This window comes from Cladosporium halotolerans, assembly GCF_011745625.1.
Source record: "Cladosporium halotolerans strain TM138-S3 chromosome Unknown Sca10, whole genome shotgun sequence".
Classification (NCBI taxonomy): Eukaryota; Fungi; Ascomycota; class Dothideomycetes; order Cladosporiales; family Cladosporiaceae; genus Cladosporium; species Cladosporium halotolerans.
The window spans coordinates 130,980-155,457 of record NW_027191461.1 but is presented as its reverse complement, the minus strand read 5'-3'; the positions used below and the strand labels follow the sequence as shown (position 1 = coordinate 155,457).

At 56.0% G+C, this 24,478-nt stretch overlaps 9 protein-coding genes across 9 annotated transcripts; 4 read left to right on the top strand and 5 right to left on the bottom strand.

Annotated features, from left to right (window-relative positions):
- Positions 1-117: 117 nt before the first annotated feature.
- On the bottom strand, positions 118-2,152 carry WHR41_03770 (uncharacterized protein). Its single transcript, XM_069372376.1, has 2 exons — positions 564-2,152; positions 118-502 (listed from the first exon to the last, which is right to left on the bottom strand). Exons 1-2 carry the CDS (start codon positions 1,893-1,895, stop codon positions 317-319), a joined length of 1,518 nt encoding a protein of 505 aa, XP_069230664.1. The 5' UTR covers positions 1,896-2,152; the 3' UTR covers positions 118-316.
- Positions 2,153-4,526: 2,374 nt separating this feature from the next.
- WHR41_03769 (uncharacterized protein) lies at positions 4,527-7,175 on the top strand (the record flags this gene model as incomplete). The annotated part of the gene is made up of 1 exon (XM_069372375.1): positions 4,527-7,175. The coding sequence occupies one exon, from the start codon at positions 4,527-4,529 to the stop codon at positions 7,173-7,175; it is 2,649 nt and encodes an 882-aa protein (XP_069230528.1).
- A 105-nt stretch (positions 7,176-7,280) lies between these two features.
- WHR41_03768 (uncharacterized protein) lies at positions 7,281-7,997 on the bottom strand (the record flags this gene model as incomplete). The annotated part of the gene is made up of 1 exon (XM_069372374.1): positions 7,281-7,997. One exon carries the CDS (start codon positions 7,995-7,997, stop codon positions 7,281-7,283), a length of 717 nt encoding a protein of 238 aa, XP_069230527.1.
- Positions 7,998-8,371: 374 nt separating this feature from the next.
- On the top strand, positions 8,372-10,297 carry WHR41_03767 (uncharacterized protein). Its single transcript, XM_069372373.1, has 3 exons — positions 8,372-9,116; positions 9,179-9,554; positions 9,630-10,297. Exons 1-3 carry the CDS (start codon positions 8,491-8,493, stop codon positions 10,224-10,226), a joined length of 1,599 nt encoding a protein of 532 aa, XP_069230530.1. The 5' UTR covers positions 8,372-8,490; the 3' UTR covers positions 10,227-10,297.
- A 1,190-nt stretch (positions 10,298-11,487) lies between these two features.
- Positions 11,488-13,339, top strand: WHR41_03766 (uncharacterized protein). The gene is made up of 4 exons (XM_069372372.1): positions 11,488-11,950; positions 12,130-12,196; positions 12,254-12,744; positions 12,801-13,339. The coding sequence occupies exons 1-4, from the start codon at positions 11,811-11,813 to the stop codon at positions 13,018-13,020; spliced, it is 918 nt and encodes a 305-aa protein (XP_069230529.1). The 5' UTR covers positions 11,488-11,810; the 3' UTR covers positions 13,021-13,339.
- Positions 13,340-13,633: 294 nt separating this feature from the next.
- Positions 13,634-15,979, bottom strand: WHR41_03765 (uncharacterized protein; the record flags this gene model as incomplete). Its single annotated transcript, XM_069372371.1, has 1 exon — positions 13,634-15,979. The coding sequence occupies one exon, from the start codon at positions 15,977-15,979 to the stop codon at positions 13,634-13,636; it is 2,346 nt and encodes a 781-aa protein (XP_069230532.1).
- A 285-nt stretch (positions 15,980-16,264) lies between these two features.
- WHR41_03764 (uncharacterized protein) lies at positions 16,265-16,585 on the top strand (the record flags this gene model as incomplete). Its single annotated transcript, XM_069372370.1, has 1 exon — positions 16,265-16,585. One exon carries the CDS (start codon positions 16,265-16,267, stop codon positions 16,583-16,585), a length of 321 nt encoding a protein of 106 aa, XP_069230531.1.
- Positions 16,586-16,662: 77 nt separating this feature from the next.
- On the bottom strand, positions 16,663-20,541 carry WHR41_03763 (uncharacterized protein). The gene is made up of 4 exons (XM_069372369.1): positions 20,301-20,541; positions 20,101-20,179; positions 17,198-20,039; positions 16,663-17,132 (listed from the first exon to the last, which is right to left on the bottom strand). Exons 1-4 carry the CDS (start codon positions 20,332-20,334, stop codon positions 16,908-16,910), a joined length of 3,180 nt encoding a protein of 1,059 aa, XP_069230534.1. The 5' UTR covers positions 20,335-20,541; the 3' UTR covers positions 16,663-16,907.
- Positions 20,542-20,963: 422 nt separating this feature from the next.
- WHR41_03762 (uncharacterized protein) lies at positions 20,964-24,093 on the bottom strand (the record flags this gene model as incomplete). The annotated part of the gene is made up of 2 exons (XM_069372368.1): positions 20,964-21,456; positions 21,509-24,093. 2 exons carry the CDS (start codon positions 24,091-24,093, stop codon positions 20,964-20,966), a joined length of 3,078 nt encoding a protein of 1,025 aa, XP_069230533.1.
- Between the last annotated feature and the right edge of the window lie 385 nt (positions 24,094-24,478).

Below are 24,478 nucleotides of genomic sequence, written 5' to 3'. Positions count from 1 at the left end.
AACCTTGTTGTACTCTTCTAAGATATCACAGCAATGGACAAGCTTCCCTGCGTGAGCGTACCCAAGGTTTATGATGATCATCGCCTTGCATTATTATTCTATTGATCCTGCTCAAGTAACCTGTTTCCACTAACTTCGTTATCGTACAAACTGAGAGCCTTCCCAATCAACATGCATCTCCGTGAGGAGTTGTAGCTGGCTCTGGGAACCAACTACGTTGATCGCCTGTAATTCCAACCATGATTGTGGAAACAACCGTAACCCAATGACATATCCCTGAAAGCAATGTCACCAGCAAAGCAATTCCGACCTCTCCTCAGCGACCTCCAATGTCATCGTATTTCTTCGCGCAGGTGGCAGGAGCGAACATGTAGCTTCCGCCGTTCTCCTTCACCCAGATCGCAATGCGCTTCCACGGCAGCTTACCGTCACGGCGGCGTACGTAAGCCCCATCTTCCCGGCGCTTCTTGTGCACTGAAACTGCACGCCGAAGCAGTTGGATCTGCGGTAAATGTCAGCTCCGCGGATAGCCTCTTCAACCAGCGACGGGGACGGCAACCTACATCGTTCTCGCTCCACTCCGGCTTTCTGACTCTTTCCGACTTATCCTTGGTAAGCACGCGAACGCGTCCACGCAAAGTCGATTCGGCTTCGTGGAAGCGTCCTTGGCGCTTGATGTCTCTGTAAGTGAAGCCCTTCTCACGCATGTCGAGGAGATACTTGTCGCGGTTGCTACGGCTCGAGGGTTCGTTGTCGGCATTCTGGTCATCCTTCGCAGCTGTTTGAGAGATTTCGCCATTGCTCTTGGAGCGCAGGTTCAAAAGTGGCTCTCGCTTGATCTGCGAGAGTGGAATGTTAGACGGTAGACCGTCGAGATCACGGAAGGATACATGATCCATCAAAGACCGGCTGTCGCGGAGGCGATCATTGGCCGGATACCCATCGACGTTCTCCTTCACGAACGGCAGCCCAGCATAGCGAGTATCCTCATGATGGCCGTATTGCAAGCTCAACGACGAAGCGCGCAAAGTCATTGGATTGCTTACAGTTGGAACGAACCCACTTGGCGGGATGTCAAAGCTGCGATGCATGGTTCCAAACATGCCTTCACCGGTAGAGCCAAAGCTTGAGCTCAAGTCTTGAGATATGCGACGTAGGACAGGTTCTGGGAAACCAACGTCTCCGTCCGACCCAATTGGAGTGTATGGTCCATGGCTTGTTGCCGTAGTCGACGTTGGAGACAGAGCATCGTCATAATCGCCGTCAAGCCCGCACTCGATTGATGCTGTCCCCCAATCTTCCGGACGAACGGGCTGGTACTGTGCAGTATCAACGTGGGTGACAATCTGGAGCGTGGATGGTGCCTCATCACGTTTGTTCATGAAACGAGCGTCGGCCATGATGGGCTGCGCGTGACTGGTTCCGAAAGGCGCCACCGAATTGTTTAGACGAGGTAGGCTGCCATTGTATGATGCGTGACTTGCAAGCGGGTTGAAAAGTGCAGACTGCTCCGGGCGATATTCCATCTGCTCATCAAAGAAGGAGGAAGGCTGCGTTTGAAGCTCCGACTGCTGTTGGTATGTTTGTGACTCGGAATGGCGCATTGGCGGGTACTGAGAATTCTTATGGCCACTGTCAATTTGCGGCATCCAAGTGGCACCGCCGATAGCGTGCTGCTGCTTAGCCATCGCGTTTCGGAAAGGCTGTCCGTAGGTGGGACGATAGTTGTCCGGTCTTTGCGGATACACAGAGGGATGCCACCTGAAAGGCATGCTCTGAAGATCGTTCGGTGTGAATGGGTACGGCGTGTATGCCGTGTCTGGCACACAAGATGTATTCACCGCCATCTGATCGTGCAGGTTCGGGTAGTATGGAGCATTGCGCATCTGCGACATGATGCGGGTAATGGCAAGTAGTCGGGCGCGTTACGTCGAAGTGTAAGGCTTTGCGCAGTAGTTGTGCGGGTTGAGGACGCGGAGCGGACAGTTGCTGCAAAAACGCTGGTTTACATTCAGGGAAGACGCAGGGTCGACAGCAAGATGACAGCGGCTGTGAAGCGGTGAAGCCACTTCTGTCACTCTACTCCATCAAGAGTGACGCCTGAACTTTGCGGTGAGGTCTTGTACGCTGTTCGTCTTGACATGCGCCTTCAAAGCGGATGATTGCAGTGAGAATCGACGTCTGCTTGAGCGGACTGAGGTTGAGAAAAAGGGTCAGTGAGCGGCAAGAAGAGCTTTGAAGCTCAAGGACAGGACTTGCATTCTTGGGGAAATCCAAAAAACGCAAAACCAAATCTGCCACAGAAAAGAAGAAGAAAAAAACCGCCCGTTGGTAGAAGCCGCGAAACGAACAGCAAGACCGCGTAGACCAGAGATTTGGGGCAATACAAAAGTCGAGGAGACTCCTCAGGCTCCACATGCAGTCCTTTGTATTTCTTTTACTCAGTCTTCAACACCGGGGTCAGAGCCACGTTTGAGCGAGTTTGATGTTGCGGAAGATGTGACCGAAAATCGAGCGGCCTCTGAACCATCAAACATACTTACGGCCCAGAGGCAATCGCCTTTGCCTATGCGCTGGCCATGCCACCCGATGGAAACCCGTTCGTTTATGTGACGCCGGCATCTATGCTCCCTGCAACACTGGGTTGGTAGCGAGTGAAAGCTCTTGAGCATGCGAGGGGATGCTTGAGTCTCGCGCAATCGCCCGCGCACAGCGCATGGGCCTGAGGCGGGCCAACCAGGTAGGGGGTACTGTCAAAGCTGGTTGATCAGCCTGGAGAGTGCACATACGAGCGCTCAAGGTAGTGCGAGCCGGTTTGAATGCGCGTGTGGTAGCGACATTGCCGGGGAGGCTGGGAAGCGGTCCGTGACAGCGGCCGGAAAGATGCACGACCTAAGCTGTCAAAACAACGGGACTGTCACGCTAGGCAAGCCTCATTCCGTAAGTTTGTAACCAAGCTATAACTGAAGCTGGAGACCACTACTGCGATGATGAGCTGCTGAGCGACCGAACAGAGCGCATGACGGCTTACGTCCGCTTTTGAATACGGACAGTCATCTTTGGTGACCCACGAGGAACAGGTCAAGTCTTGCACACCATAGCAAAGTCGCCTCATTATGTCTAGAACCAATGATCTTTGCAACGGCTACGCGCGTGAGCTGCAGTGGACCGACCGCATGAGAGGGAGGTCGTTTGGCAGGACAGCTGTAGTTGTTTCGCCAAAGAGCTGCTAATAGACAGTGAATAGATGCGCATAAAGCGTTCGCAATAGTGATCGAATTGAGTAGAGGCCATGGGCGTTGTTCTTTGCGCAGGTCGGAGGAGCAAAAACGTGACACTTTCATCCAGTTCTCGAAGCTTGTGAAGATGATGGCTCCAAAATGCAGAAATCCGGTCTGCAGGCCTGTTCCGACCCACAACCATGCCGCCATTCGTGTCACAGCGACTAATGCATGGTTTGCGGCGAGATGCGTCGGAGCTCAACTTCGAAGCGCCTGAGAAAGCAGAACGAATTGGTTTCATTTCATGGCAGTCTGCCGCGGTGCTTAGTCATTGAGCGGAAGGCACGAGAGCATCGTTCGCATGCATTGTAGTGGCTTGCGTCTCACGTGAAATGAGTTTCTACGTGGTGGGTTACAGCGGCCTCGTCGCCCTCAAAGTTGCCGCAGATTGGGCACTTTGATGTGGCAGATGAGAAATTAATAGGTTCCGTCTGGGCTGTCGCGCTATCATCACGATCTTCGGTCTCGGGCAAAAAATCTAGGAGTGTACGGGGTGGCGGTTCCGAAGGGTATTCTTCGTATCTTATGTCCCGATACGTGGGTGGCTGCCGACCTTCTCTCCTCGCAGTGAGACCAGCCGGTGACTGGGGGAGCGGCGGTTGGTCATTTACAGGATGTTCAGATGCCATCCTTTGGACTCGACCCACACGGCCGTCGGTCAATCGAACTTTGATGCCGCGTGGATGGTTCCCTTTCGTCAAGAGATCTTGCACGACGCCTTGGACCTCGCGTCCTGTCGGTTGATCTTGCTTGAGAACTATAGAGACCGCTGCGCCTTGAGTGACTTGTGGCAGAGTCGGCACATTTGCATTGTATTCTCGTGGTCTGCGAGCTTGGTGATGTCCGGGTGTGCCACTTTGTTGGCGAGGTGCCCGTGGCTGGCGGTTGCCGTTGCGTGGACGGTTCATGTGGGCTAATCCGTTCGCTTGACAACTGAAGTGGCGAATGCGACAGGATCTCAGTGCTGCACTTGAAACGTGCTGCATCGATGTCAGTTTTCACTTGTCAGATTCTGTCTGCAATATTCGGGATGCTGTTCAAGTTTTAAGGGCTCTCGCCTCCAGTGAAGCAAATCAAGAGCCAGAGTGACGAAGTGTGGCCCGTGCGCTGTCTACAGCGCGACAAGCGACAGACCTTCTTCTTACAACCCAGAAAGCGACGCTCATTATTCTGCGCATTCGCCAACAGCACCAAGTGGCTCGCAGCTCTGCCCAGTGGACCTGTCAACCTACACCGGATGGAGCAATGAGTGCCGAAACTGCCATGGCCGCCGTTGCAGAGCCCGCGACGCGCCAGTCCTCGGTCGACGGAGAAATCACAGCACCAGACAGCAGCTCTCGGAAGCGTGCGCCGCCTTCGCGCTCGCCGTCCCCACGCCGTGAGGCACCATCCCTTCGCCGACGTTCATATTCTCGTTCGCGCTCGCCGCCCCGGCGCAGAGAACCTCTCCCTCGCGATGTCGATCGCGAACGCGCGCTCGAAAGGAAGCGACAGCTCGACGACCGCCACCGTGAAGAGCAGGCGCCCGCAAAACCTCTCTCTGAGGCCGAGAAACAGGCTGCGGCGAAGGCAGAATATGATCGACTTCTGAACATGCGGTCAGGTGGAACCTACATACCTCCCGCCCGCCTGAAGGCACTGCAGGCGCAAATCACCGACAAGTCGTCCAAGGAATATCAGCGCATGGCATGGGAAGCCCTCAAGAAGAGTATCAACGGGTTGATCAACAAGGTCAATGTGTCAAATATCAAACACATCGTGCCGGAGCTATTCAACGAGAACCTGATCCGCGGGCGAGGCCTGTTTTGCAGGAGTATCATGAAAGCGCAGGCCGCCAGTTTGCCCTTCACTCCAATCTACGCAGCCATGGTTGCAATCGTCAATACGAAGTTACCCAAGGTGGGCGAGCTTCTAATCAACCGGCTCATCACCCAATTCCGGAAGGCTTTCAAGCGCAACGACAAAAGTGTTTGTCACAGCAGTACCGCCTTTATTGCGCATTTGATAAATCAGCAGGTAGCGCACGAGATGCTTGCTGCTCAAATCTTGCTTTTGCTTCTACACAAACCAACGGATGATAGCGTGGAGATCGCAGTCGGCTTGACCAAAGAAGTTGGTCAACACATGGAGGAAATGAATTCGCAGATTGCTTTGGCTGTATACGACCAGTTCAGGAGCATCTTGCACGAGGCAGACATCGACAAAAGGGTGCAGTATATGATTGAAGTGCTTTTCCAAATCCGAAAAGACAAATACAAAAACAATCCAGCACTGAAGGAAGAATTGGACCTTGTGGAAGAGGAGGACCAGATCACACATTCGCCCAGTCTGGAAGATCAGCTCAATACCGAAGAAGGCACAAACATCTTCAAGTTTGATCCGGAATGGGAGGCAAACGAAGAGCAGTATCGCAAATTCAAGGCCGAGGTTCTTGGCGAAGCTTCTGGAAGCGAAGACGACGACGACGACGAGGATGAAGATGCGAGCGATTCTGAAGAGAGCGAGGACGAAGCCGAGAAGGCCATGGAGATCAAAGACCAGTCAAATACCGACCTCGTCAACCTCCGTCGCTCTATCTACTTGACGATCATGTCATCAGGAGTCTTCGAAGAGGCATGCCATAAGCTTATGCGTATCAATCTGCCTGCTGGACGGGAAGACGAGCTTCCCAGCATGATCATCGAGTGTTGCAGTCAAGAGCGTACCTACAACAAATTTTTCGGCCTGATTGGCGAGCGCTTTTGCAAACTCAACAGATTATGGAGGGATCTGTTTGAAAGCATGTTCGCCAAGTACTACGACACAATCCACCGTTACGAAACGAACCGACTTCGAATCATTGCTCAATTCTTTGCCCATCTGCTATCCACTGATGCCATCGGCTGGCACGTCTTGCACAGCGTTCATTTGAACGAGGAGGAGACCACATCTTCATCTCGCATTTTCATCAAGATCTTCATTGAAGACCTAGCGCAAGGCGTCGGCATGAAACAATTGACCGAGCGTCTCAAAGACGACGAGCTTCAACCAGCACTTACTGGCATATTCCCTACCGACGATCCGAAGAATACTCGCTTCAGCATCAATTTCTTTACGGCGATTGGGATGGGCGCCCTCACCGAAGGCATGCGCGAGTGGTTGAAGAACATGCCGAAGCCTGCACCAGCTCCCCTGCCCCCGGCAAGGAGTCCTTCGCGTAGCTCTCGTGGACGCAGTAATAGCAGATCGAGCTACAGTAGCTATTCCAGCTACTCCTCTCGCTCCCGGTCCGGCTCGCGCTCCCGCTCACCGGCACGCGGTAGGGCGAGAAGCTACAGTCGTTCTCGGTCGCTCTCCGATTCGCGGTCCCGTTCCCGCACACCACCACGACGTGGTAGGGACGCTCGTTATACCCGTTCGCCGTCCAATTCTCGCTCTCGCACACCACCGCGACGTCGAGCAAGAAGCTATTCGGCATCAAGATCACCTTCACCGCGCCGCGCAAGATCCGGGAGTTATAGCCGTTCACCGAGCCCGCCCCGGCGGAATGGCAGAGAAAGGAGCTATTCACGAACACCATCGCCTCCCCGCCAACGAGGTGGACGAAGATCGCCTTCACCAATGGATCGCAGCCTCTCCCGTTCCCGGTCTCCTCCCCGCCGACGCGCCAGATCCGCATCCGAAGTTTCTCGTTCGCCTTCTCGATCTCCGCCTCGCCGCAGGCGAATTAGCAGATCGCCTCCACCGCGGTCGCTGCCCTCTCGGCGCAGAAACTCAAGCTCGGTCGAACGCTCTCCACCGCCTCCTCTCCGTGCGAAGCCGGTGGAGGATCCGTTGGAAAACATTCATCCTTCGCGTCGCGGTCTCATGGGCGGTGGAAGAGGTGGACGCGCCCAGGCCAGCGATTACATGTAAGCGATTAGTAAAAATTGTAAACCTAGATAGTCCAGGCGCGAGACATGAATTTGATTCATCCACAACTTTCATTTCGTCTATTAAACAGTCTTGACCATGCAGACTTCACACCGGCTGCAGCGCGTACGCCCTGACCTCGAACAGACCTTTAGGCATGCCCCTCTGCAGCTCTGTCGCCACGATCTTCAACCCAGCCTTTGTGAATAGTGCCCTGAACTTCTCGTCCGTCCGCGTGACACTGCTGTCCAGCTCGTCGAACACGTCTTCGCCCAGGTGGTGATTGCTCAGATTCTCCTTGACGACAATCCACCCGCCAGCGCTCAGTGCCGCCGTCACCCGCCGCAGGTACTCGACGAACTGCGCGTCCGTCAACTGGCCCACGCACCACTGATTCCACACCAAATCGTACTGGCCCTTTGGCGACCAGCCTTCCAAGCCCACGTTCACGATCTCCCCGACGCCGCCCTCGCCCGCTTTCAGCTTGTCGGTGAACTCCTTGACCGGTTCGATGATGTCGACGGTTTCCGCGACGTTACTCAGGAAGCCGGTGGTGATCCTTCCAATGCCTGCGCCGCAGTCTGCTGCTCGGCGAAGCTTGCCGGCGCTGGGCGGGTGTGTCTTGGACGAGCGGCGGAGTTTGGCGAAGAAGTTGCTGCTGCCTTGAAGGTCGATGCGAGATACCTGTGGGTAGCCGCCTAGGACTCCGTTGACTGTTGGCTCTGTGGAAGACCAGTATGCGATGGCGGTGGCGTGGTCAATGTGCGAGTCTGGAGCTGCTGGAGCGGGGATTGGATTGGGGATGCCGGCATTGCTGGATGGCATGTTGTCCGAATGGCCTGGAGGAATATTTGTTCTTGATAGTCTCGGGTTTGATTTTTCTCCAGGGTTACTGATATCTGGCACTCAATGGTAATGTTGTGAGGTGAGTTTGCAAACAGCTAAAGGCGAGGCTATCAGCGGGCTAGAGGAAACTTTTGGTTTCTTGCAGCGAAGCAAAGGTTCCTGGGCGCTTTGAGTGTTTTTCTTCAGCCTCTTGTCAATCGGTTAGTAATTTTCTGCTCTACAATCAATTTTGTGTCACCTTCAAATCTCGCTGATGCTGCAGGGTGATGTTGCCTCGCATGATAGCGGTTTTCTTGGCGTCATGACGCCGCCTCGAGGCCGCTACTGCTCGCGGGGTGTAGCTGTTGTGTTTACGCAAGACCTCTCAACATTTGCTCGTAGGAGCGCGACCTGTGGCCAACATCGTTTGACACACCGTGGCGATAGCAATGCAGGAGAGTAGGTCTGACGATCCCTTCCATTTCTTCAAACCATGATTCCTCGCTCTTGCGCCCTTCTTCGCCCGTCCTTCAACCGCGGACCCTCTCTCGCGGTACCTTTCAATGCCTGGCGGCGGAGGTTCGCAACGACACCCGAGCCGCTGAGCATCGACCTTACTGCGCCAAATGGAATCAAATACTCTCAGCCCACAGGCCTTTTCATAAACAATAAGTGGCTGCCTTCGAGCAAAGGCAACAAGATCACCTCCATCAACCCCACCGATGAGACCGAAATCGCTTCTGTCCACGCTGCCGAACCCGAAGATGTTGACAAAGCTGTGAAGGCTGCGCGGACAGCATTCGATGGTGATTGGCGCGATCTGCCGCCGTCGGAGCGTGGGCAGCTGCTGTACAACCTCAGCCAGCTGGTCGATCAGCACAAGGAGGTTCTAGCTACTGTTGAGACTTGGGATAACGGGAAGCCATACACAGTTGCACGAGATGAGGATATCGCGGAGGTGGTTGGCACACTGAAATACTATGCTGGCTGGGCGGACAAGATCCATGGACAGACGATTGACAACAGTGCGGTCAAGCTGGCATACACAATTCGGGAACCCGTCGGCGTATGTGGGCAGATCATACCATGGAACTACCCGCTGGGCATGGCCGCTTGGAAGTATGTCCGCAGAATGAGTATCGTGGCGCAGAGAGATCGATTGATACTAACGGTGGATATAGATTGGGACCGGCTCTGGCATGTGGGAACACGGTCGTTCTCAAACCAGCAGAGCAAACACCACTCTCGATTTTGTACTTTGCCAACCTAGTCAAGGAAGCCGGTTTTCCTTCTGGAGTAGTGAACATTCTCAACGGCTATGGAAGAGTCGCAGGCACCTCGATTGCGCAACACACGGACATCGATAAGATTGCCTTCACGGGCAGCACGGCGACAGGAAAGGAGATCATGAAGCAAGCCAGCGGCACTATGAAGAACATTACGCTTGAGACCGGAGGCAAATCTCCGTTGCTGGTCTTTGAGGATGCAGACCTTGACCAGGCCGTGAAGTGGGCTCATGCTGGTATCATGTCCAACATGGGCCAGGTATGCTCAGCCGTGAGTAAAATCAGTCCATCTGAATGCGGGACTTCGTTCCCTTTTGTTCTTGCATGCTAATCATGATGACCACAGACCTCACGGATCCTCGTCCAAGAATCCGTCTACGAGAAGTTCGTCGAAGCTTTCAAGCAGCAGACCCAGCAAGTCAGCGTGGTGGGCGACCCGTTCGCAGAAACAACCTTCCAGGGCCCCCAAGTCACTAAGGCCCAATACGAGCGCGTTCTCGATTACATCAATGTGGGCAATTCGGAAGGCGCGACACTGGTGTCGGGCGGTGAGCCGGCGTCCTCCAGCGGCAAAGGTTTCTTCGTCTCGCCCACGATATTTTGCGATGTGACCGACTCGATGCGCATATACCGCGAAGAAGTCTTCGGACCATTCGTAACAATTTCGAGCTTCAAAACCGAAGCAGAAGCTGTTAAGCGCGCCAATGATTCGAGCTACGGGCTAGGGTCGTCGGTTTTCACGACGGATATTTCGCGAGGCCATCGGATAGCGAGGAGGATCGAGGCCGGGATGGTTTGGCTGAATAGTAGTAACGACAGTGACTACAGAGTCCCATTCGGTGGCGTCAAGCAGTCTGGGATTGGAAGGGAGTTGGGTGAGGCAGGTCTCAGGGCGTACTCGAACGAAAAGGCAGTGCATGTCAATCTAGGGACAAGATTATAGCCCTGCATTACCTGATTGCTCTTCGGCGATGTCGGCACATGTATTGCATGCCTAATTTCCCGTTCTCAGAATGTCGCATTCTGGCCCAATGCTTTGACTCTAGATACATGTACCTTTACCTCGGTGATTGTGAGCGGTGCTCCGCGTTCTCACCATCGTGCCTTCCTCAAGATCCGGAGGCGCCATGGTTTTATGCTTCTCAGATTACCTTCTTCTTTTAATTGAACCTCACTCTTCGGCCGACCTCGTAGGTACCCAACTATCCATTTACTTGCCGACATTATTGGCTGCAAGACAGACCGCCATGGCGGTCACGCTACTCGCACGGCCCATTGACCGATGTCACCACACCTCACCTGTCCAGCCACACGCGGCAACAATCGACCCTGGAGCTCATCACGAGACGACCAGGCGAACGGCCGTCAGCGCCATAGAGGGCATGCAATAATGCCTGCGCCCCCGCGGCGGCCAAGGAGGGTGCGCGTGAAGAGCGCGGCTTTGCGCGAGCCAATGGCGACGGCGCGGAGCGCGCATGGAGGGGGAGCGTCACGTTGCCAATCCAGCGGTCAAAGGCTGGCGAGGCTGCAGCGAACGAGCGAGCGTTCGACTGCGCGTGCGCGTGCGGCGCCATGTCCAAAGCGGCGCTTCCTCGTGTGTGCGCTTGGGTGTGGTTGTGCATCGGGCGGCTAGGCGGCAGAGGGCGCCTTCGAGGGCGTTGCAAGCTTCTCGCCTGCCTTGATATTGCGCTCGCTAGCCGGGGTCGGAGGCCCGCGGTGTCTCGAGAGCCTTTTGCGTGACGGCGCATTGCATCATTGCCTTTCGGCGTGCAGCGCTCAATGTTTTGCCCCAACCGCGGATCCGGCCGAAGCGTAGGGAAAGGCGTCCAGTGCGTGCCCGCGCGAGCGCTTCGCGTGTGGCTCGACGAGGAGTCGAGGCATTCCAGGGCGCCTGGCCATCTGCCGCAGGGTCGCAGGGTCGCAGACCGGCGGTACGTACTGGCTGTAGGAACGGATACAGAGGTACTTACGATCTAGCCGGAGAGTCTTAGCCAGATGCAGCCACGGCGGCGCGGTGACAGATTGATCATCCCTGCATTGTTTGCGGGGACAGCTGCTGGGAGCTGGGAAGCTTGGATGCTTGTCTGGAGCTGCGCCGTGTTGCACGTCATGATCACGGCCGCCGTCTCCCAGCACCGCAACACGCTGGCCGGCCGTCGGCGAGACGAATCTCGCCCTCGCCGCGACGGCGAGCGTGAGACGGCAGCTTACACTGCTTCGAGCGGGTAACTCGATGCGACCATCAATGTCGCCAATGCTGCTGCGATCAAGGCACGGCTTATGAGCCGTCTACACGCGCCAGCCACGAATGACGATGATGATGCGCGCTAACCAGCGGCAAGCCACGCTCCTGCGATCGCGATGCAGAAGCAGCATGCGCTGGTGCGACTTTCCCCTCCCCATCGCCTAGGCACCAGCTCGACCCTGCCTTCACCTCTTCTACCCGCAGCTCTGCTTCCTCTCTCCTCCCTTCCACTATCCTCCCATCCACAACCCATCCAGCGAGCCATCACACTACGCTGCCATCATGATCGTCGACCCAGTTGAGGCCTTCGCCACGCACACCTCGAGCCTGCTGGCCTCGAGCTCTGTTGCTCCCATCCCTACCGTCGTCCCCTCGCTCCCCGAGTATGAGAGCGCCACCGACACTGGCAACAGGACCCTTTGGTATGTCTCTCAAGAGCCGCGCTGCAGTGAAGCAGAGCTTGTGTCAGCACACCGTGATGGGCAGTAGCTTCGCTGAGCGTCTTGAAGCTCCGCGTTGCAAAAGCACCCCATTCCGGGAGCTCCGGAGCATTGCTGCAGCTCATGAACTCGGCTGCCGACATTTGCTAACAATTGCTCAGGGTTGTCTTTGTTGTCATGACCGTCGCTACCATCGTCTTCTCTGGTCTTGCCTGGAACGTCCCGACTGTAAGTTTGGAATAATTGTATTCTTTTCGCGCCTGAATCTGACATTTGTACCTACAGTCCAAGCGTCTTTACCACATCCTCACCACCTTCATCGTCTCCTTCGCTGCCCTTTCCTACTTCGCCATGGCCAGCGGCCACGGCATTGGCTGGCACCACACCAAGGAGGAGCAGCACCACAAGCACGTTCCGTCCACTGAGCACGACATCTACCGCCAGGTTTACTGGGCTCGCTACGTTGACTGGACCGTCACCACTCCTCTCCTGCTCCTCGACCTCGCCCTGCTGGCTGGTCTTCCCGGTGCCAACATCCTGATCGCCATTGTCGCCGACATCATCATGGTCCTCACCGGCCTTTTCGCCTCTTTCGGCTCTGAGCAGACCGCCCAGAAGTGGGGCTGGTACGCCATTGCCTGCATTGCCTACCTCGTTGTCATCTGGCAGCTCGTTGTCCACGGCCGCAACGCCGCCTCCGCCAAGGGTGGCAAGGTTGGCAACTTCTTCGCTGCCATTGGTGGCTTCACCCTCATCATCTGGACTGTCTACCCTATGTAAGTTTGGCCGCATCCAGCCTCTCAAACATCGAACAAAACTAACATTTCCTCAGCGTCTGGGGCATTGCCGACGGCTCCCGCAACATGAACGTTGACCAGGAGATCATCGCCTACGCCGTCCTCGACATCCTCGCCAAGCCCGTCTTCGGCGCCTGGCTCCTGTTCACCCACCAGAGCATCCCCGAGACCAACGTCGACCTCGGCGGCTTCTGGAGCGAGGGCCTCGGCCAGCAGGGTGCCATCCGCGTCGGTGACGACGACGAGGGCGCGTAAATGCCTCGCTAGTCTGTCGACTGACGGAAGATCGCGAACCCGATGCGCCGCAAGGTGCAGATGAAGGCTTGTGAGTCTTCGAAAGAAGATCCTAGGATCAGAATGGATTGATTGAAATTGGAACGGAAGTCGAGGCGGAGGTTTTGGAAGATCGAGATGTGGCCTTTTTGGAACGAATTGGCATTTAGCTGAGACCTGTTTGTCTCCTCTCTGCGTAACACCGATACCTTTCGAAAGCGGCTCTTCAGCACAACATCCTCTCTCTCGTGGGATGATGAGGTGCTGAGGAGCTTTTGTATATGCCATAGGAACTTAATGCATAATGCGAGTGTATTGAGTATTCAGAAGTGTTGAACTCAACTGTCCTGTTTCTCTGCCCTTAACGCAAGACTGGTGTTCTGTCTCGTATCATGCGGTCGGTGTAGCTGAAGCCATTCCTTTCGCATCAAAATGTCTAGCTGCAAAGAAGTCGTGTCCCATATTCCTCGTTTGCCTTTGGAACTGTCACACTAACAAATTGACACCCGTTCTCACTGTTAGTCAAGCGGCCACCCGTGCTGGCAATGATAGCCGTTGTGATACATATGTCTACAAATTGCCGGAACAAGGCACTCTAAGCAAGGCCGTCCAGCTCTGTCTTCCTGTCGCGATAGACCTCCTGCGCCTCCCTCTCCCGCCTGCGCACAAAGCTCACCTCCTCTCGCAGCCCCTCCAACCGGTCTCGCAGAGTAGCATCCTCCGCCACTTGTGCGGTCCGCGCAACATGCGAGTCCAGCTTCGTCTTCTCCAGGAATTCCGCCGCCTCGCTGATCTTAGCGCGCAGCCGCCTGTTACGCTCAAGGTATCCACCATGGTGCTTCGCGAGCTTCTTCTCCAGCGTCTGGCCGCGCTGCGCACTAGCCGCGAGAGCGTCCTGCGCGGCGTCGAACGCCTCCGTCAGCAGCTGCGACTCGTCGAGCTCGTCCTCGCCGTAGCCCGCGAGGCCGGGCAGGACCTTGCCGCCGGCGTCGTGCGCGGCCTCCCACTCGCGCGCGAAAGCGGTGCCGAACTGCGCGCGGGCCGAAGCCTCTGCGCCCATCTCGAGGATGACCTCCATCTGCGCCTTTTGCATGGACTCTTCGTCAAGCGCCTCGATGGCGGAGCGAGCGGAGCCGGTGACTTTTGCGCCGCCGAACTTGCGCGCGTCGTGGGCGAGCAGAAGGGCGCTTTCCTCGGCGATTTGGCGGGCGATTGGGTCGGAGTTCTCGTGAGCGGACTTGAGCATCGCGTCGATGTCGATGGCCTTGGGTCTGGGCAGACCTTTCTGCACTACTCGGGTCTGGCGCTTGAAATCGGCGAGCGCGGCAGCTTCGGCGAGAGCAGCATTGCGCCTGTCGCGGGCAGCCGAGTCCTCTTGTTGTAGAGCCTCTGCCTCGGCGGCGGAGATCTCGACTTGTTCGTCCGGGAGGTCAAGCTCAAAGTCCATCTCCTTTGGTTTTGGAAGGCTGGAGAGCTTGCCGCGCAGGGCAGATCTGGTGGCTTGTTCCCATAGACGGATGTCACGGGGTGTCTGGCCCACGAGTTGCATACTGCCATCTTCTTGATTGAGGTTGAAGTTGTCGCGCGGGGTACGCATAGGTGTTGCACCGGGTCCAGCACCAGGCGTCGCGCCTGCCATGCCTTGTCGCATAGGGGTTGCTAGAGGATTTGGTGTGGCGGATGTCTGTTTTGATGGGGCGACGCCTTCGTAACCCGTAGTGTTGAGACCTTCGTAGACGGGAGTGGCCTCCCCGCCTAGCAGTGCTGACTGTGTTTCCGTCCTCGCGCGAGCGTTCCTGAGCTCGTTGGCGATCCTGTCTTCTTCCTGTGGCGCTCTGGGTGTGCGGATCGGAGTGTTTCCAACCATATTTGAATAGTTTCCGACCAGTCCTCGTGTCGCATCGTTGTCGCCGCTTTCGGCCAGCGTGCTCGCTCGATCGCCAGTCATACCCATCTTGACAATATCTTCCAGCTCGCTCTCGCTGACTTGAGGAGCAGGCAGCGTCAGTCCTCTCCGTTTGCTGCTCTGCTCGGCCTCCCTGATCCTTTGCAATTGACCTGCCTTCGCCGCCGCAGCGTACGCAGCAGCTCCGCTATCCTTTTCGTTCTTCCTTCTCTTAGGCTCCTGCCCAGCTTCTTGCCCGTCTCCCTTTCTTTTGTTCGCCAGCTGTTGTTTCCTCGGATCGAACATCTCCCTCGAGTGTTCGTTCCTCGCCATCTCCTCTTGGGTATCATAAAATCCAGGCGCCGGCGCCTTCTCAAAAGGAATGTCGGCATTGTAATCCATCTGGCCCTTTTTCCGCGTGGTGACCTTGACATTGATGCCTGCAGCCTTCAGCTCCCTGCGCTTCTGCAACTGGGCCATCCTCTTACTCTCCTCCAGTTGCCTCTCGCGCGCCTTTCTCTTTGCCTTCTTGCCCTGTGTGTTCGCCAATCTGGCACGAGCCTCAGACAACATCTCCTTTTCGTCCTCGTCCATATCGATCGTATCGGGCCTCGCGGGCCTCGACTCCGGCTCCGGATCGACCTCGCCAGGCCTCAACCTCCTCACATCATCCGCACTCGGCGCAGAAGCCTCGCCGCCCTCCGGCCCTCCAAGGCCCAACTCGCCGCTCTCGCGCGCCTCGGCCTCATCCAGAAGTTTCTGATAGCGCTCCAGACACTGCGTGGCCGTGCGGCCGACGATGGGCGCGATGGTCCGCCATTGCGTCGGCATCAACTTCGCCAGGTGCAGCAGCTTCTCGTCCTCCTCGCGGCTCCACTCGATCTTGCGGATGCCCGGGTCCAGCCATTCGGCCCAGCGCGCCTTGCACTGCTTGGGCGTCTTGCGCGCCAGCAGCGAGGACACGCGCGCCCACTGGTTCAGGCCGTACTTGGACACGGCGGCCTTGAGGATTTCATCCTCGATGTTGGTCCAGACGCCGCCCTTGACGACCGGCATGTTGGCGGTGGTGTTTGGATGCGGGTTTGGTGGTGCGGTCGTGCGGTCGGCGCGGTCGCGCTTGGAAGGGTTGTTCGAAGTTCCCTCAAGTCTGGAGAAGTTCGATGTTCGGGGGCGGGATTTGCCGAGCGGCTCGTTCAAATGTTCACTGACAGCTTGTGATGCAATTGATGCTCGGACGCCAAACTTGTTCTTAACTATTAGTAGACGACGTCCGCTTCACAAGTAAATCGTTGTGAAAACGTAGGTACACGCGAAAAGATCAAACCAACACTTATCTTCAAAATGATTCGAACAATCCTCCGCCGCACCGCTCTCGCTCCTCACACGACCAACTCCATTCGCCTCTCGAGCTCAACGTCCAACTCCTCTTCCCAGAAGCCGCCGTCGCAAGCAAAGCTCGAGGCCGACGAGCGTAGCGCCGAACAGAAGAGTAGCAGCGAGCCTGGCAGCGGGAAAAAGACAATGGCGCAAATGGATGAGGAGCTTCGACAGAAGATGTCGGGCCTGGCCGGCGACGGCGGCGAGGCAGGCGTCGAATTCGAGGACGGACAGCCCGTTTCCATGAAGCGCAGCGTCAAGAACAATATGTTCAGATACATCTGAAGCCGTCACCCAGAGTATGCGCTCATTGCGTCCGGAAAGGAGCTACAACCTCTCACAACATCACGATCTACGAGGACTTTACGTATACCGGGGAGACTCCAAATTAGCTTCGCAGTTGTGAAGCATTACCTATGCGTAATTTACTTCCTGGGTTTGTAGCCGATCTGTACACAATTACCAGCCGCCTGTCTCCGACATGCACAATTATGCTGGGACGATCATGCACAAAGCAACAGTTCGACCGCTATGCATCTGCAAAGAAAAAAAGGACCTCCAAGAAAATCACGGACGAGTGCCCGGTGCATCCGTGAGGAAAGGCTCATTAAGCGCCCGGCTTCGTCTCTTCGGCCTGCTGCTCAGCTGGCGGAGGCGAGAACGGGAGATTGGTGGTTGGAGGAGGCTGATCAGACTGGGTGGCTGGCGACAGCGGCGACAGCGCATGCTTGATCTGCTTGCGTCCGTTGGACTTGTAGTATAGCAAGACGTCGCCTCCACCACGCCACATGGACGAGCGGATGGTAGCCAGGGTCATGTTGGCCGGTACGATCTACAAGAGGGAAGTACGTTAGCTTTGCACAGATCCGTAGATTTAGACCTGTAATGGAGACATACCTGGTTCTGGCACCACAGTTCAAGGTACTCTTCCGGTTTGAGCGCGCCCTCTTTCTCGTCCTCACTCGCCTGCGGCTCGATGCGTTCCGCTACGTACGCCAAGATCTTCTTTGCCCTCAACATTCTGTTAGCATTGAGGCGATTGTTCCCGTCAGCAGCGATGCTGGGTAGCGGAGCATGAAGGCTGCCCTCCTGCGACCATGGCTCGAGCACGAAGCTAATCTTAAGGATATCCTTGTGTGGGACTTGGTTCCTGAGAAGAACCTCGCCAAGCCACATGGGTGCTGCCTGCTCCACGAGATCGCACATCTCTCCGAGAGCGCCAACAGTCCCCTCGAAGAGATCTGCGACGCCGCCGGCTTCGGGGCGATCTTCTTGGATCAAGATCGTAGTGTTGAGGGGTGGTTTGAGCACTGGTGTCTCTGCGGGCAGCGAAGGAGTGATGGCAGACTGTAGCTCGAGAGGCTTGATAGCAACAGGCAAACCATTCTCACGAGCAAGCTGCGACTGGTATTGCGCCTGAAGAGAGTCCTCATACGAGTAACGAATCTTCTGAACAGTCCCCAGCAGGTTGTCGTCGACAACGCGCGAGTTGCTTGTCTTGCTTGAACGAGAGTCGTCTGTTTCTTCTTTCTCTTCCACGGGCGCAGGCTTGTCCTTGTCTGCAGCTTGCGGCTGTCGACCCATCTTTTTCATGCCGCTAAACGACATGTTCATTCCCATGCGGAACTTCTTGCCAAAGAGGCCCTCTTTGCTAGGAGTGTCTTTTGACGTCGCACCCGCTGCGCCCTCCGATGGCGTAGTGGGCTCCTCGTTGCCTTCGCCAGGAGTGACGGGGATCTTCGCAGGTCCAGGCGAAGTCACGTCAGGGTTGGGCGCGCGAGCGGCGGAAAAGTAATCGCTGTGGCGGTCTGTAGACTTTCGAGATGATTGCGAAACGGTCCTGCCGAGAGGCTCGCCTTCGCTGCCAGCTTCCGACGGAGCCTGAGCTGCAGCTGTCATCTTGTTATTAGAGGTCGTGGGTATCCCTGGAGTGACTTGTCCAATAGCAAGACCAGGCGTCTGCACAGCTGAGAAACCATTCGTTGGTTTCACTGTTGATGCTGAAGGCGGGCCTGAAGCCTCGGAGTGCCAGCCATTAGTCTCTGCTTGGGGAATTTGTATCGCTCCTGGGGCGTTCTCCCGCTGCAGCTTTTGCTGCTCTTGCGCAGTCATCAGTTGGTTCCTGTAGACCTGGTCCCTCTGAATCTCTTCGGTGATCAGGTTCGAGAATAGATAACGCAAGACCCATTTGCCCAGGTTGATCCGTTGATCATCGCGAAACTCGATTTCCTCGTCCAGATCCAGCTCATCAGCATACATCTCGGCGTCGAAACAATTGTTCTCTTCCAGGACGACTGTAACGCTTCCCGTTCGTGTATCGACAGTACACCAGTTTGCCACAGTTCCGTTAGTAGCAACCTCGTCACGGACGTCTTCAATATGACGCTTGCCAAACGACCGGATAGGCACACATTTGAGCAAGTCCCACATGAGAACTTCACCCGCTGTGTCAAGCGTGAGAACGCGTCTTCTGTCATTCAGCATGACGTGCTTGATCAAGCCGTTCTGGCCTTCTATGGCGTAGTCTGGCTGTTCGCGTACAGGCTGCGACACGATGAGCTCTTGCCCTGATCTCTCCATAGTCGATCTACGGCCACCGGGAGGGCCATTCGTTTCGGTTGTCTCGTTGTCCGTCAAGACTGGAGTCGGGAAGTAAGCTGCGTTGCTCAGTCGTAGCACGTGCTTCAGTGGGATCTTCTTCATTAAACCATTAGAAGGCAAGTTTGGTTCTTTGCGATTCGGAGGGCTCGAGTATCTCGAGACATTGGTCGAGATGCTGGAACGGTGAGGTTTGTAGGTGTAGTTATCGGGCACGTCAATTTCGGCACCTTCAGTATTAATATCGGCCCATCGATTGATGCTAGGTCTGCTTGTCGCAGTCCAGAGGTAACCTCCTGCGGCTTTGACCTTGTGCACTCCCTCGTGCTCCTGGCAAACGGCAACAGAGAGGCCTTCGTCCAGTTCAATCGTGTTTCTGGTGTCAGTTTTGGCCACCATGCCGTTCTTGTCGCTAGAGTAGAAGACATTTAGCTCCGGATCCTGCGAGAACAGACTCCACACGCTTGAGTCGTGCATTGTGAGGGTGTACATGCAGCGTCCAGCAATCGTGCTCCACACTTTGACGGTTCGGTCACTGCTCGCCGTCAGGATTGTGCTTCCATCTTGGCTGACAAGCACATCGCGGATGTTGTCTGTGTGGCCAACGAGCTTCGTTATGCGCTTGCCAGTCCTCGAGTCCCAGACCCTGACCGTGCTTTCTGGGCCGCCGCTGCAGACCACATTGTTCGTGGCTGCCAGTGCATACACGCTTCCTTTCTCCTTACTCGACAGGCTTCCAGCTTCATCCTCGCCAACGTTTATGCATAGCTTTTGCCCGGCCCCATTCAAATCCCAGAGGCAGATCTTTCTGTCCAGACCACCACTCGCGACCCAATCGCTCGTAGGTGAGGGTACGGCTAAAGTCTTCACGTAGTCGCTGTGGAGGCCGATTGATTGCGGCGGAGTACCGTCAGTCGCTGCGGGTCGCCATAGCTTGACTGTTATGTCGGACGAAGCAGAGAGGAGCGCCTGATTTGACTGGCAGAGTGCAATGTCGTTGATCCAATGCGTGTGCGCCTGGACTTGCTGGCGGAAGACGGTGGGAGGAGGCTTAAAATCGGGAGCAGGTTCAGTGATGCTGTCATTCAGGTCGAGACCGAGGTCCCAGGCGCATATGACGCCGTCACGACCACCGGAATATCTATGCAGTCGTCAACATCGGAGATAGAGCGCGCGAATGTTGCGCAGAGCGGAGAACTTACAGGGTAGAGCTTTCGGCATCGACCGCGAGGCCGTTGACGCCTAGTCTATGTCCGCCCTTTTGGTTGGCGAGGGGCAGGACTGAAGCAGTGTCAGCAGAGTGCGCGGTGATCAGTAAGCGGGCGATCGGTGTCACAACCGCATCGCATGCGACGTGCATGCGTGCGGAATCAGTTCACGGTTAGGTGTCGGGCGTACGCACCATAGCTGATCCTCTGCCTCGCCTTGCGGGCCATCAAGTCGCGGACCCGTTCCCTTTATCGAAGGTGCAGTGGCATGCGAGGTGTATGCGCGGGGCTGGCCGAGGGTATGAGCAGCAGGCGTACTGGTATCGGAGTCGGTGCGGCAGTCAATGCGCAGACAGGGTGCTCGCGTGGTTGGTCGGCGCGCGCGGTTGGGGAGAGACAAACGTGAGGTCTGCAGACGTGAAGAGAGAGAGTTCGGGGCGCTCGACCAAGCATGCGACGAGGGCTTGGGGCCGCAGTTGCTTCGCCGCAAGCTAGCCCATGGCGTAGGCAAGCGAGGCAGTCGCGCGCTAGCGGCCCACTCGTTGCCGCTCAGCGGGGAAGCGCGGCGGGGTGGATTTAGGCGGCGCGCGATTTAAGCTGCGCCACCATGTGGTGTCCGCGATCAGCGACAACGTGGAAGCTTTCTAGAACGCGTGACCGCATGCATGTCAGATACGCTCCAGGGGCAGGGACAGAGCACTGCGGTAGGTTTACATCACGATTCGTTCAACGGGCGAGTGAAAAAAGCATCTCATAAACTACCTGCAGCAAGCTATGCCGCGCTATGCACGCGAATGCTCTATCCCGCTGTCGTCCCTCAATCCATCATCAACATAAAATCAATAAGTGTTATCTCATCACGGGCCCATCGTCCTCAACTTCTCCTGCTCCTCCGCCGTGAGCGCACTGAAGACCTGCCCGAATTCCGGGCTCGCTCCCTTCAAGCGGAAGAATTCGAGCAGGAGATTCTGCGTCTCGTCGTCCCGCCCTCTCAGCGAGGCGCTATCTTCCGCGCCCAGCGCCATGAGCTGCGACTTGGTCATGCCTGCGCCGAGGTCAAGGAAATCGTTGGGATCGTCCTCCCAATCTTCGTCGTCACTGCCTTCCTCGTCGAAATCGGCTGCTGCGCCGGCGTCGAGTGTGCGAGGACCAGAGGCGGAAAGGAGCTCGCCAACGAGTACCTTAATAATCTTGAGCTGGGCTGATACCATAGTGTATTGGTCAGGCTGCGCGCGTGCGCGCGACCTTGTCATGATGCGGTCGGATTGAGGAACGATCAGATCGCCTTTCACCTGTACACTGGCGAGGCGGGGGTCTTGGAGGTCGTATAGCTTGGAGAGCGCGATCACGCTGTTCATGGTTAGCATGAGATTTCTGAAGTCGTCGTCGCGAATGCACTTACTTCTGCCTGATCTCGTCGTATCCAGCAAAATTGACCGAGTTCTCCAGCCATTTGCTCATGACCACCTGCAAGCCACTCTGGTCCCCGATCTGCACGTCCGCCAGGAAACTGACCACCTCATGGGCCGAAATCAGCGATAGGCGCGCAAATACCAGGATTAAACTCTGGATGAGATGTGCCTGAGTGGCAGTACTGAGTCGAGCAGCCACTGCGTTCAGCAGCTGCACCAGGTAGGGGCCGAGTCTCTCTCCTCCGGCTTTCTCGACCACCTCCGCAGCCAAGCCACCGACCTCAGCTGCGCCATTATCGTCCACAGCAGGGTTGAGCAGCCGGTCGATAATGATCAGCACGACCTCGAGTCCGCCCTTCCCGGCCTCGTCCTGCCACGAGAACATTTGCTCCGGGTCATGGATGAGCATGTTCTTCACAGCAGCGGTGGCAGACTTGAGAAGCTCTTCATCCTGAGATCCCAGAAGCAGCCTGTTCAAGCGGGGCATAGACGTGGCCACGAAGTTCGGCGGCAACGGCGTTGTGCCCTCTCCAGCCAGAACCGACAAGAGCTCGGCGGCAAGATTTGCGAGCGCGTCCTCTTCCGTGAGCGAGGCTACGTCGAATGCGCCCATCAGAGACGACAAGACCTTGGCAGACAGCTGAGCAAACTCTTCGAAGCCGGTAGCCGAGATTGTGCTTGCGATTTCTTCGAATGTTTCTGTGATCAGGAGTGCAATCTGGAAGTTGCTTGCCCCCTGGCTAGCAACTGTGAAGAGCAGGTCGATTCCACCGCCATTAAGACATGTCCGAGTATCCAGCAAAATGGCGTCGCGCAGGGTCTCGATTACTGTGATGAGGAGATCATCACTGTCGGTAAGATCGCTGAGATCCTGAGAAGTAAGGAAGTTGTTGAGAGCCGCGACGATGGCCGGTTGTAACGACAAAGTGCTTGATGGCGGCAGGGCGGCAAGGTAGTACTGCAACGCACGGATGCAAGACACCTTGACAACCTCAGATTCGTCGTTAGAAATTGCGTGTAGCGATGCTTCCATGAATGAGGTGGCAACAGGCATGAGGGCATCACCAGAGGTTCTGGTCAGGCTGCCTGCCACCAAGTAGCCACGAGCGCGGAGGAAAGCCTCTTCTTCTTGCAAGGCGTGCTTAATGAAGTCGACGTACCCATTGGCAGACTCGGGCCCGATGCTCTTCTCCACGTCTTGGAAGTCACTCAATAGCTGATTAAGAAGGTACAGAGCCGCTTCCTTAGCCTTCCAGCTCGAGTTCTCCATGTAGAGTTGCCTAGTGTAAGAAAGCAAGCCTTCAACGGTTGCTGCATTGAGCCACTCTCCCAATTTGATGACGAGGTCACCGCAAGCGGTACGCGGCGTGTAGTTGGCAGTCACATTGGCTTCTTCGGAGAGGAAGATGTTGACGTCAATCTCCCATAATCCTTCTTCCTCGTTTGTGATTTGCGCGTAAGCTACTGCAACTTTCATGACTTCTGTGACCCAGTTGTTCTGGTTCTGGAGTTGCTGTTCAAGTTCTTTACGGACAGGCGGTGCTCTGAGGCAAGCTTGCATGAAATCGAGCTCCTCAAGCACCAGAAAGTCGAGAGTGTATGGTAAGCTGTCCGCATCTTCGAGACGTCCTTGACGATCCTCTTCAATGTACATTTGGTGGTACTGTGCTTGAAGAGTCGACAGCTCGCTCCAAGTAGCGGAGAAAAGCTCGGGACTTTGCTGTGAAAGAGTAGACGGGAAAATGCTTCGTATCCGCATCAGCACTTTGACGACCTGGAGCTTGAGAGCGACAACGCCACGGTAGGTCTCCGCAACGTTCGCGTCGGTGCTTTCTACGTCCTCTGAAGGAGCAGGAGGTAGCGGAGATTTCAGCATCGACAAGAAGAAGGGGATCCAGCCGCTAAGCGTCTCCTCCGCAAAGCCCTTCACGGCGGCCTTGTGATCTTCCATCACCATTTCCAAAGTGTCGAATGTCGATCTGAAAACAGATACTGCGAGTGCACGCAGAATCGGCTTCCTCTGTTCGGCAATTGCAACATCGTAAACGGCTTTGACCAGATCACGGGCAACCTTGAAGAATTGATCTTCATTGAAGCAGTCATCCACAAGCTCGTTCAGAACTTTCAAAGCGCCGTGCAACTGTCCATCGGAGCCTGTCGCGACCACGTTCAACACAGTTGGAAGGAGATCTGGCCAGTCATCTGGGAAATCGACGGTGGCGATCTTGCTGACAACCAAGCTGGCTGCGCTCTTGATCTTCCGCTCGTCACGTCCGCTAAGCGCAATGTCCAGCAGCGCTTGGCGAATCTGAGTTTTCCTGCCTTCATCGGCGGAGTAGTGGCCATTGTAGTCTTCAAATTGCGGTGACCAGCATGCCAGGACAAAGGTCTTCAGGTACAGGAGGGCGCTTTGGCGAACTTGCACCGGCACTTCACTGTGCTGGCCAATGTGCACCAGTCCGATGGGGAAGTCTGGGTTCGCATATTGTTGCTTCAGTTGCAGCTCGGCGTCCTTCCTAGGCCCTTCACTGGGAGACTGTGTTTCGGTAAGCAACCGCACTAGCTGCTCCTCCATCTTTCGGGTCCGGGTGTGGCTAAGCTGCTAGTGCCCGCTGGACAGGCAGTGCAACATAGAATGTGTACTTTCGAGGTGTCGTCGGGACGGTAGTGAGAGGTCCAGCTCGAAGCTTCGGCCACAGATGACTCGCTGTTCGTCCTCAAATTTCGTTGCTGTGAGGATCACGTCGTTGTCGCCCGCGGGGTGTTCGGATTCTTGGCGCCGAGGTCCTTCGGACACCAATATGCGTTGTAAGCGTATACACTGCTTTGATTAGACTTCGAGAAAGCTCCTTTGCGAAGCTTATAGGGTTGACACGTGGTTGTGCTTTCAGTGAGGTGAAAAAACTGGTCACTCTCAACTGCAGTGGGCGGAAGCCGTTGCGCGCCTGAGGCATCCACTT